Genomic DNA, 12980 nt, shown 5'->3' with positions numbered 1-12980 from the left:
GCGTGTCATTATCAGGTGTGCGTGACCGCTCTTTTGGGCGTTTGTGGATATACGTTCAAAACTCCGGGCTCCATTATGTGTCTTTGAGGATTATAGGCCAGAATCCAGTAGTACAGGAGTCCATGACGGTGAAAGAGACGAGGTAATCCCTACCCGCCATTTTACCTATCTTTCGAATTACAGCTCTGTGAGGGGTGACCCTGCTTCTTGGCCTACAGCATTATATGCAGCAATCCCACCAGTGAGATGGAATTGCCAACACAATCAGTGACACAACCACGAAGCTGCTACTTCATCACGCTTCATGTGAAAATCCTGCAACATTGTCAACTGAAAAATAAGTAGTCATAGACCTCTTTCCATCCAAGAGAAACATCCGATTGACACACAGATTTGCATATTGAAGAAAATGGAAACAACGTCTTTGATGGATTAACAAACATAAATAGAGCTCATAGGGCCAGATTTCTAACTATGAGTTTAATTATATTTTGGGAGCAAACTCCAGTTTACGCCTGAAACAAAAAAAACAACACTTTGATGGCATTTGCACGTGTACTAACGGCACATTAGTTATTTACTCAAGTGCAAATATCAATCAATCAATCAAGGAATTTGTAGAGCGCGCTACTCACCCGTAAGGGTCTCAAGGCACTGGGGTGGGTGGGGTCGCTACTGCTCGAACAGCCAGGTCTTGAGTTGCTTCCTGAAGGCGAGATGGTTCTGTGTCAGCCGGAGGTGGGTGGAGAGGGAGTTCCATGTCTTGGCTGCCAGGTAGGAGAAGGTTCTTCCTCCGGCAGTGGCTTTGCGGATGCGATGGACGGTGGCAAGGGCGAGGCTGGCGGAGCGGAGCTGGCGGGTTGGCGTGTAGAATGCGAGGCGGTTGTTGAGGTACATGGGGCCTTCGTCGTGGAGAGCCTTGTGTGCGTGGGTGAGGAGTCGGAATGTGATTCTCTTGTTGACGGGGAGCCAGTGCAGATTCTTCAGGTGGGCAGAGATGTGGCTGTGGCGCGGGATGTCCAGGATGAGTCTTGCCGAGGTGTTCTGAATGCGCTGTAGTCTTTTTTGGAGCTTGGCTGTGGTTCCGGCGTAGAGGGTGTTTCCGTAGTCTAGGCGGCTGGTGACGAGGGCCTGGGTGACCGTTTTCCTGGTTGCGGTGGGGATCCATCGGAAGATTTTTCGGAGCATGCGCAGGGCGTTGAAACAGGACGATGAGACGGCGTTAACTTGCTTGGTCATCGTGAGCGAGGAGTCCAGGATGAAGCCCAGGTTGCGTGCGTGGTCTGTGGGTTTGGGGGCGATGCCCAGGGCAGGTGGCCACCAGGAGTCGTTCCAGGCCGAGGGGGAGGGTCCCAGGTTGAGGACTTCCGTCTTGTCTGAGTTCAGCTTCAGCTGGCTGAGCTTCATCCATTCCGCGACGTCCTTCATTCCTTCCTGGAGGCTGGCTCTGGCGGTGGCTGGGTCATTGGTGAGGGAGAGGATCAGCTGTGTGTCGCCGGCATAGGAGATGATGTTGAGGCTGTGTTTGCGAGCGATGGCCGCGAGGGGGCTCATGTAGAAGTTGAAGAGGGTGGGGCTGAGTGATGATCCTTGTGGGACGCCGCAAATGACTTCGGTGGCCGCGGATCGGAACGGGGGGAGGCGGACTCTCTGGGTTCTACTAGCGAGGAACGAGATGATCCATTCCAGGGCCGCGCCTTGGATACCGGAGCTCTGCTATTTACTCACATGTGTAAGAACCTGGCAAAGATTATGTTGGCAAATCATGCTTACATATTAGAATTGCATATCCTGGAATGCGTTCCAGAGTGTGCAAATTGAAATTTCACACTATTGACAACATTCTTGCCAGGTTTTTCCTTCTATACACTTGATGGCAAAAAAGCCCAGGGTACACAGTTTGGACATTAGCAAATAGCTTATGTGCATTTAGTGCCTATGTGTAGGAAAGTAGGTTCTGTTTTCATAGTTACCCCCACTTTTTGCGGGTGTTATGTTTTTCTGACGGTATTGCACCGTTACATCGCAACTTTTACAACGCACTTCTATTACAACGCAACTTTTACAACGCTGGATCCATTACATCGCATGCCTTTACAATGCATGACGTTACATAGCAGATGCTATTACAACGCATGTTATTACAACGTAAGTATAGGTATTTAATTTTTTAAAAATTTTATTTAATATTATTTAATTAATTTAATTAATAATAATAATAAATAAATATATTATTTTTTGTTTTTTTACTTTATTAATTAAATATATTAATTTAAGTAATTTTAAAAAATAAGTATGAGTATAGGAGTATATGTTTTGGGGTACTGTGGTATATGTTTTGGGGTACAGGGGTAATTTTAGGTTTTAGGGCTGGGTTTGGGTTTTGGGGTACAGGGGTATTTTTAGGTTTTAGGGCTGGGTTTGTGTTTTGGGGTACAGGGGTATTTTTAGGTTTTAGGGCTGGGTTTGGGTTTTGGGGTACAGGGGTATTTTTAGGTTTTAGGGCTGGGTTTGGGTTTTGGGGTACAGGGGTATTTTTAGGTTTTAGGGCTGGGTTTGGATTTTGGAGTACAGGGGTATTTTTAGGCTTTAGGGCTGGGTTTGGGTTTTGGGGTACAGGGGTATTTTTAGGTTTTAGGGCTGGGTTTGGGTTTTGGGGTACAGGGGTAATTTTAGGTTTTAGGGCTGGGTTTGGCTTTTGGGGTACAGGGGTAATTGTAGGTTTTAGGGCTGGGTTTGGGTTTTGGGGTACAGGGGTATTTTTAGGTTTTAGGGCTGGGTTTGGGTTTTGGGGTACAGGGGTATTTTTAGGTTTTAGGGCTGGGTTTGGGTTTTGGGGTACAGGGGTAATTTTAGGTTTTAGGGCTGGGGTTGGGTTTTGGGGTACAGGGGTATTTTTAGGTTTTAGGGCTGGGTTTGGGTTTTGGGGTACAGGGGTAATTTTAGGTTTTAGGGCTGGGGTTGGGTTTTGGGGTACAGAGGTATTTTTAGGGTTCAGGGTTGGGTTTGTGTTTTGGGGTACAGGGGTATTTTTGGGGTTCAGTTTTTAAATAAATAATTTAAAATAATTTAAAAAAATGTTGATTAATTTTATTTATTATTATAGTTCTTTAATAATAATAATAAAAATAGTTCTTTTAAAAATAAACTACTTTTTAAAATATATATAAGTACAAATTAATTATTTTGAAATAATTTAATTTTTTAAATTAATTATAAGTTAATAAATTTCATTTTTAAGTAAAATAATATACTTACCTATACTAACGTTGTAATGGCATGCGTTGTAATAGCATCTGCTATGTAATGTCTTGCGTTGTAATGGTATGCATTGTAAATGTTGCTGCGTTGTAAAAATTGCGATGTAACGGTCTGCGTTGTAAAATTACGCGTTGTAACGTCATACATCCTTTTCTGACTAGTCTGACTAGCACCCTGCTGTTCAGGACCCCGGTCTCTGTGCTTCCTCCATAAATTGGACCATGCTGAGTGCTTAGATACCCCCCAGATTGGCTATTGGTGTACCATTGTAAGTCCCTAGGGCCTCATTTATGAGGCCCCTTGCGCCATCGGAACTTCACTTTTCATGAAGTTCCGTGGCGCAGAAGCCTGCGTGGTATTTATCAGGCAGCAGTACGCCAGTTTTTGTGGCGTACTGCTGCCTGATAAATATCAGTCCCTTTAACGCAGTGTACTGCGTTAAAGGGGCGTGCAATGGGTGTTGCTGGGGGCGTTCCCAGCAACATCCATGGCCTTTTGACACTGCCCCAGATTTACGAGAAATCGTAATCTGAAGCAGTGCCAAAAGCTTACGCCTCCCCAGGGGAGGTGTAAGGGAAGCGCAACAGGGAGAAATGTCTTTATTTCTCCTCGTATTTCCTTTTTCTATGTGTGCTGCATTCTACAGCACACATAGAAAGAGGAAAAGCCTCTTGTGATTATTTTTGTACAGAAAGGTTTCCCTTCCTGTACAAAAATAATCTTCCCCGCAACGCAGGCACCCTTGCACCATTGTGCAAGGGTGCCTGCGCTGGCGCAGGCAGCCCATTGTGCGCCGGCGCAGGGGAAAAGGACAGGAATGCGCCGTATCTTATAGATACGGCGCATTTCTGCCCTTTTCTTTTGCCGTAGGGAAGCGCAGCAGAAAAGGCCTGCTGCGCTTCCCTACGGCAAAAAGTCATAAATGAGGCCTCTAGTATATGGTATTAGGGTACCCAGGGAATAGATACCCCAGGGTCCCTCATGGGTTAAAGCATGTATCATGCCACCCATGGGAGACTACAGGCCTGCAATTGCAGCCTGTGTAAGCTGGTGCAAGCACCACTTACTTTTTTTTTTTATATACTTTTTTTATTAATGCTTGACAAAATAAGCATGAACACAAAATACCATAAAACAATAGATCGTGGTATATCATTAACGAACAGAACATTTTGTAATGGCATTAAACACATAAGAATTGCAGGATAAAAAAAGAAAAAGTGAAAGAGAAAAAAAGAAAATGATTACATAGCATATGGCAAAGAATAGCTACCGGTAAGAGAGGCGGAGCAGAGACATCAATCTAATAATTAATAGAACAAAAGTAGACATCTACTATTTACATATTTCTCGCAAGAAATGCGCATGCACGGGCGCCCGCGCAAGTGCATTTGGCTGGAAGAAGTCAGCGCGACAGCAGAAGAGGGAGCCCCGGGACGCCGCATATCAGGTAAGTCGTTCTAATTTATTTTGACTCTATCTAACATTAAATTAGGCATGTAGAAGAGGGCGGGAGGGAGGCGGGCGGTGCGTAGTGGGGCTACTCGAAGTGTGTGGGTGGGAGTAGCTTCCTCCTCACTTCATGAAGCTTCGCGTAGCCCCACTACGCACACTAGACTCACTACGCCCACCCCTAAATTACTGGTACAAAAAAGGGAAGTAAACACTAGCACCTCGTGGTCATTAGATGAGATAAGTGGACGCCTTATATGTAGGCAAAAAAATTTGAGAAAGGAATTCTGACCCTGAAACAATTTGATAGTTGGCAGTAGTTTAAGACCTGACTCACAAACTCTGACCAGGCCTGCACAAACCTTGCCCTTGCATTGTCCGAACCTGGTTCTGACGGGCCTGCTGACACCTCATGCCACACCGTCTCCCCAACACTCATTTGTTTGCGTGATTTACCAAAACAATGACAGCTGGCAGCGGGGTGTGCTTGCGCACATGAATCATGGAGAGTATTTCCGGAAGGTGACCCTCGCGGGATGCGACGTAGAACATCCTAGAGGGGGAAATGCAAAAATACTTTAGTCATGTACCTAGCACAGAACAAAACCATAAAATACGATAAAAGAATATTTAAGGAACAATGAGAATTTCTCTAAAATCTGTGTTTCCAATAGATGTGTACGTTTATTTCTTCTTCCATTCATATTTGGCAAACATATAATAAAGATGACAAGCAATAGAGTTCAAAGAAATTAAAGAAAATAAATATGTCTCGAACCCAGAGGTCTTTTTAACAACATTTAGGGCTGTGTGAAAGTATGATTTCATCCGTATAGTGATGTAAGCTGACAAACTTCCCAAAATCACAAACTTTACATGAGGGCAACAATTTAAGCAAAACAAAAACGATTTTGCAGAAGACTTTTACTGCAGAGATTTTTTGTTGAGTAATTCCCATGAATCAACTTTTTTGCAAGACTTTTCATCCCTATTTAATATTCACACCACCGTTAATTCATTGCAATAATTTCCCATCACTCTAACCAGAGTAAAACATGTTTCTCCTCAATGTGTCAACTAGGCATCACAACTAACAATGGAAATAAAATGAATCAATTAAAGGAAAGAAGAAGTGAGAAAAATGCAAACAAAAGGAATCAGAAGTAAAACTACTACTGTTACTACAAGGGTGTGGCAGTCTGTCTCTGTGACTTCAGTAGTGTCCGGTTGTACTGTTATCACCAAAGGCATCTCCCACTCATCGCTCCCCTCATGAACATCAGCTGGGTAAGCCACGTCACTGTGATAGAGAGCACTGTGGACTGCAACTCCCAGAAAGCACCGCAGTGAACCAACCTGCAGATTCTGTTCAGGATCTCATCTAACTGTGGGACTAGGACATCATCTTCAGACTGGAATGCACGGAGCAGCGTGTGATGCTCTCTCTTGCCACTAACATGGTGCTCTTTTGTCCCAAAGCCACGCAAAGCTTGTGTCCCTCATTGCTTACAACATCAAAATTAGCTGGATATCTCGGGGTATCGCTCAGGGATCTTGGGCCTTATATTGCTTTGATTCTATATCTGCCCCCTGCGTGGGAAGTTGTGCGGGATTGTCACATTGTTTGTTCTGAAATGCCAATAAAAACACCTTTGACAAAAAAAAATAGCTGGATAATCCAGGGAGCTGAGGCACAGAGTACTAGGATCTGCAAACTCCAGGAAGCATTGCAGTGACTTAGACCAGCAGACCCAACCCCAGATTTCTGCTAGGAGTAGGGCCTGATTTAGAGTCTAGTGAATGGATACCCCTATCATAAACACAATGTATCCCTAATTACAAGTGCACTATCCTAATTCATGTGTAATATGGCAGACAGGATATTCATCATGTTTCTGACAGTGTACAAGTCCGCCAGACTATAAATCACACCTTTAATATTCAGATCACACCATGTACAACATTGGCACATTGTGGACTTGTTTCAAGCCAAAGACAGACCCATCAGTGGCCATCTGATGACAGAAGAGGCTGTATTATTGTAATGGGGCTTTGCCTTGGCATTCACCTCGCAGCCCTCCAAATAGTGCTGCCTTTGTCTCATGGTTTAGACACAAGATAGGACTAAATGCCTTATGTAATGGGTGCCTCTGTTAACTACTACTTTCTGAAAACCATGGGGCATATTACCAACGTTTAGCGATATTTATCGCTAACGATGCTTAGCAACACATTTTTTAACGCTAAGCATCGCCGGAAATTATCGCAGAGATAACTTGCTATTAGCAAGGTTTATCTCAGAAGTGATAAAAATCCTCGCGCTAACTGCCCATTGAGACATTATCGCTGGAAAACCAAAGATAATCTCGCAAAGTTTGGCATTAGCTTAATGATAGGGGCTCCCAAACTTAGCCATGATATCCACCTTCCATAGGATATCATGGCTAAGTCAGGAAAATACCAGGTGTAAAAAAAGCAGTGATAACCCCGGTTAGTGCTGCTTTTTTTTATCACTAACAGGGTTAGCGAAATCCTTGATAATAGGAGAAATGTCGCTTAACAACATTTCTCCTATTATTTTTCTCTGGAACATCCCCTTTGCATCTCATTAGAGATGCAAGGGGAAGCGTAGCGAAAAAGGGTGCTAACATGCGAATTTGTGTGTTAGCACCCGGTTGCTGATAGGGAGATAATTTTATCTCTGCTTTCTCGGCTTTTAAAGCCTAAAAAGCGGAGATAAATCCCTTGATAATATGCCCCAAATTTTTTTGGGTTAACTACTTTAGCCATTCTTTTCCTCTGTCATTCTCAGTGGCGGCTTGTAGGGGACGGTGGCGTGGGGCAAGGGGAGGTAGGAAATAAATAAAAAAGAAAATGTATATGCTGGTCGCCGCCACCAGCCGCCACATCTCCTTGCAGGAACCAGGAACAGGAAGCACCCAGGATTCCAGAAACCCCTAGCCAATCACGACACTGCTGATAGCAGCATTGTGATTGGTCTGAGTGCTGAGGTTCAGTGCTCAGAGAGATAGTGGGAGCCTGGCATGTTTTCCACCCAGGCTGTAATACACCCTGAATGGATAACATGCAAAGTGTGCATGACTGTTTGGCTGGCCTGAGACGGCTGGCCAAACAGTCATGCACACTTTAGGTGCAGTATCATCCACTCCTCCTCCCTTTGATGCAGGGAACCCAGCCTGCCCGCCCGCCCGCCCTAATCTGGCGACAACTGGAATACTAAAAAAATAATGATAATAACTTCTGTTATTATAATTTTATTTTATCCATTGGACGGCTTTACAGCAGTTGGACAACGCTCCTCTGCCTTAGCAGAAGAACCACCACTGGTAAGTTTGTTATGATAGTAATACACAGGAGACAAGAGGTTGTTGACAATTTTCAACCCTAGACATGCACGGAAGGCCCCATAAATAATTGAATCTATTATGCATGAGATAATTGCAAGATTACAAATAGCAGAGAAACTTACACCCACCAGACACCCCACTTCTAGCTCTACCCAGACAAATCCTGATGGCACAATATCCTTAATATTTTGAATACCAATCTACATCGAGTGCCTGATCTAAAAGCTAATTATTTCCTGCCCAAAGCAGGCGTCATATACTTGCCTGAGGTCGATATCCTGACTCCCCAAAAGAGAACAAGCACGGGACAACATCTTGCATTTGTACCTAGGCTGCTCCATTACTTGTTGTCCTTGCCAAAAGCTCCACCTTTAAGCAGAGTCAATGAGGTGATCCAGAGTCCTTAAATAATAAAACTTTACACTAGTTAAGATCAAAGTGAAATAGCACAGCCATCTATGCTCGTTAGAATTTTTAATGGAAGGCCTACGTTTTGGGTGGACTCTTGGATGAACAGAATGTGTTCACTGTCATTATTAAAACTACTAAGGTACTTTCTTCAAATCACAAATACTGAATGTCCAATTAGGTTTCTTTTTCCATTGAACACCCTTGCTGCAGTCAAGTTCAACGCCAGGTAGCACATTTTGACTAGGGTGATATTTTGTAAATCAATCCTTTCTTAAAGATTTTTTGGCAAAAAACACTATGGCCCACATGCATCAAAGAAAAAACCGGTCGCAAACAGGCAGATTCTCAGAATCTGCCCCTTTGCGACCGGTATTTTTGCATTTGGGATGCATCATCCCAAATGCACGATCACAATTTAAGTAATCTCTAAATTGCGATTACTTAAATTACCATTGCATTTAAGGAATCCCAAATTGAGATTCCTTAAATGCAATGCATTAAAGTAAAAAAACAAGCGATTTCGCTAATAGGGGGCGAATATTACCATGAAGTTGAACTTCATGGTAATTTGCAAAAACTTTGAAAAATGCACTAAAGTGCATTTTTCAAAGTTCCATTTTACACACACACATGCCCTTGGGGCATGTGTGTGTGCAAGATGTACTCATATGCAGATTTCAGGGGTGCAATAGGGTGTCCTTTTGACACCCTGGCACCCTTGAAATTGCATTCTTAATTTGCAATTCTCTAATTGAGAATCGCAAATTGAGAATGTCTTCCCATTCATTTCTATGGGCTTCTAGGCCTATAGCAGGGGTCTTCAAACTGTGGGGCGCGACCCCCAGGGGGGCCGTAGAGCGATGCAAAGGGGGTTGCGCCTTCACAGTTTCACTTCTGCCCTGGCCTCCAGGGCTTCAGCCCCCCTCCTCCCCCATCCTGTGTCTCAGCCCGGGCTGCTGCAGTGCAGCTCGCGCTCCTGGGGCCTGGCTGGGCAGTGTCTGGAGTCTTATCTCCCAGCCCGAGTTTTTCACAGGTCATTTAAGACCATTAGCATATTTCAATGCCTTTGTTAACTGATTACCAACGCTTCATTTTTTTATGGTTTCAGTGCCCCCTGGGCCCCCACTCTGCCTATTCCTTACATTTGTATTTTTACACTTACTGCTGTAGTGTGAGAATGCATTTAATGAAAATAAATATAAAGTTGTGTTGCCAAAAGAAACATGCCTGCTATGTGTTGTTTAAAGATCCTGCAGAGACCTGCTCTTGACACTAAATTGAGTTATAAATATAAAAGTATGTATTAATTAGTTATGTGACTTTTCTGTTTTTATTCTCTTTAATTATTAGTCATTGATCATTTAGGCATCCCTAGAGCACAATTAAAAGTGCTTTCTATTCGTATTTGCTGTTCTACGTATTCACAGATAAGTGCAAAAAATACAGCTTTTGGTGACTGCTTATTTCTGGGCCATCAAAATAATGAGCTGGTAACCCTAATCATTAGACTGGAAGTTTGTTGCAGGATCAGCATATTATTTATTTCCTCCACCCTCGAACCCTGATTAATGCCATTATAGCAATAGTTTAACTTATATCTGAAACCCTACGCTTCAAGTTTCTGGGAATGCACCCTGCTTTCAGACTACTCACTTCTCATTCTCGCCTTCACTTTCACGTTCACCCTGCACTCACACTGATCACCATGTACTCACACTGATCTCCATGCACTCACATCAATCACCATGCACTCACACCATTCACCCTGCACTCACAGTGATCACAGTGCACTCACACCATTCACCCTGCACTCACAGTGATCACAGTGCACTCACAGTGATCACAGTGCACTCACACTGATCACAGTGCACTCACACTGATCACCATGCACTCACACTGATCACCATGCACTCACACCATGCACTCACAACATTCACCCACTCACCGTGCACCTACAGTGATCACCATGCACTCACACTGATCACCATGCACACACACCAATCACCATGCACTCACACCATTCACCTGCTCACCCTGAACTCTCAGTGATCATAATGTACTCACAGTGATCACCATGCACTCACACCATTCACCCTGCTCTCACAGTGATCACTTTGCACTAAAAATTTGCTTGCATTGTTCACTCTGTACCTCACCCTGCAGTCACACGAGCACACTTCTCACCCTGCACTCATGTGACACTCCACTCACCTGTCCCTCCCCCCTTACTACTCAATCTGTAGCTCACTCAAACAAGGCCATCACTAACCATGCACTAATTCGTCCCACTCTGCACTTACAGCCGAACCCAAATTCATATGGTCACCTCATTCACCCTGCAGTCAATACTTTTACCCTACTCTCACACTGTTGCATTGCTCACCATGCAGTCACATAGGCCCTCTTGTCACCCACACAGTGCAGAAGGTTAAAGTGCCTGGTACAAAGAAGATGTACCATGCACATCACAGAACTGAGTGTGAGTAAACTATGAGTAACGCTATAAAAAAATGAAATGTTTGTCAGACAGGTGCTATAGAGAGATGAGGTGTATTGTTGGTGAGTGGTAGTGAGGGGATTCATGGAGAAGGTGGGAAGACTATTGCACAGTGTGCGACCAGTGCTTGGACAATCCCTGGCTGGGAGTGTTAACCCCCCTCCCCCTGAAGTTCGGGTCTACTGGATCCCCTGCTTCTGCCTATTATTTACATTTGTAGTGCGCTACTGTTACCAAAAGGTATCCTGGGGCTAATAACCATCTGCCTGCAATGTGTGAGAGGGATCCTGGGTTGAGAGAGGAGAGAAGAGAGGTATGGAAGGAAGGGGGTGAGAGGAAAGGGGCATGGGTAAACTGTTTAACTCTGCACAAGACCGCCACGGTTTGAATGCACCCTTGCTGCTCCCGGCCATGGCCAGGTGAGCTTCTAATGTGGCAGCGCGTATTCCTGCGGATTGGGAGGCCCTTTACAGAGGTTGACTAGACATCTTTCTGATGTTAATTGCTGTATTTTGGTTATAAACTGGTACTGATGGGGTGAAATCTTTCCTCAGTATTACTGTGTTTAAAAAAATTCTAAATAATAAAGCAATGCTACCCCAAAATACGCAGCATCACAGAACATTATTTACATTTTCTACTCACACAATTTAGTCAAGCCTGTCGCATAATTTGGTCCTCACCTTCCTCATAACCTAGAGGTTTAGAAATTTTTGTCAGGACGGGGTCCTTACGTTTGAAAATGTTGACAGGGGGGTCTCGGCATCCAAAAGTTTGAATACCTCTGGCCTATAGGAATGAATAGGGAGGTGTTACTTAATTGTGAGTCGCAATTAAGGAATGTTTAGAAATCGCTATTTTTTTGGCGATTTTTACAGGCTTAGTCTTTTGCTATTCCTTATTAGCTAATCCTTATTTTTCGCTAATAAGGAATTGCAAATGGCATTGTTGATGCATGTGCCAGTTAATTTGATGCAATGTCACATAATAACAAAGAAGATCATGTCTACCCTACCTTATCTGACTCAAAATATTCTATGATTTTCAATAAAGGACAGATGGTGGAAAAGTCTAAGTAGACTAAATAAAAAGAAAAAGAAATAACTGTGCTATAGTCCCATCAGAACATTCAGAATTCATACTGTGGTCAACCAACTAGTGCCATCAAACAGTATGATCAAATATATAAAAAAAAACATAGGCAAGCTCATGTCCAGGCCAAAAAGGAATGAATTCCATATTGCATCAAAGATGTGTTGCTGGCCTTGCAGCCGTTAAATTATGCCTTTTTTGGGTTGCTAGTGTCGACCTATCCTATAGCCATTTCTCATGATTTGGGTGAGAAGATTGCCTCCAGTATTGCAGGATATACATTTTAGGTACCTCAATGGCTGTATCAATCCATGTTTTAGGGTGCTGAATCAAACTAAGGATTTGATGGGAGTCTTGTAGCAGGGCACATTTCAGAGTATTGTTTAAATCCAATGTATTGTTGGCATTCACTGTGCCTACAACTTTCTGCCAGAAACAGCCCAGAGCAGGATAACAACATAGCAGATTAAGTATATCTCCTCCTGATTCCCCAAGATGCCAACAGCCAGAGGATACTGTTATTTTAGGTTATATTAGCTTCTGTGGTGTCTAATGCCACCCACATAATATTTTAAAGATGTCAAGTTTTAATATAGCTTCACGCAATAAAAAGTCAAGTGTGGCTAGAAGACTAGTCATCATCGGAGTATTCAACAGCTAGAGTGTTTTGTCACCTGTCTTTCAGTGAACCCTCAACAGTTTCCAATGGATTTCTTCTATCAGTGTAGCATACAGTCCTTTGATGATTCCATTGAAAGCACTCCAATGTTTCAAGTATAGATGTATGGGAGTTATTTTATAGTGTAAGTTATGAGTTGAGTTTCAAACAGAGGCAGTGTTTTAGTTGCAAATACTCCATATTTGCACCTCATAAATTTGAAATTCAGTGATTCAAAAGA

General features: G+C 43.4%; 1 protein-coding gene across 1 annotated transcript in view; it reads right to left on the bottom strand.

The window, feature by feature from the left end:
- LOC147728336 (cystine/glutamate transporter-like) overlaps positions 1-12980 on the bottom strand; it is a 723773-nt gene that overhangs the window by 136452 nt on the left and 574341 nt on the right. Inside the window, exon 9 of the mRNA XM_086962152.1 lies at positions 5170-5266. Coding sequence (XP_086818278.1) covers positions 5170-5266 — 97 coding nt within the window. The remainder of the gene's footprint in view (positions 1-5169; positions 5267-12980) is intronic.

This window comes from Lissotriton vulgaris, chromosome 3_1, assembly GCF_964263255.1.
Source record: "Lissotriton vulgaris chromosome 3_1, aLisVul1.2, whole genome shotgun sequence".
NCBI classification, from domain to species: domain Eukaryota; kingdom Metazoa; phylum Chordata; class Amphibia; order Caudata; family Salamandridae; genus Lissotriton; species Lissotriton vulgaris.
Note: the sequence above shows the minus strand (reverse complement) of the source record. Positions and strands in the feature narration are given on the sequence as shown.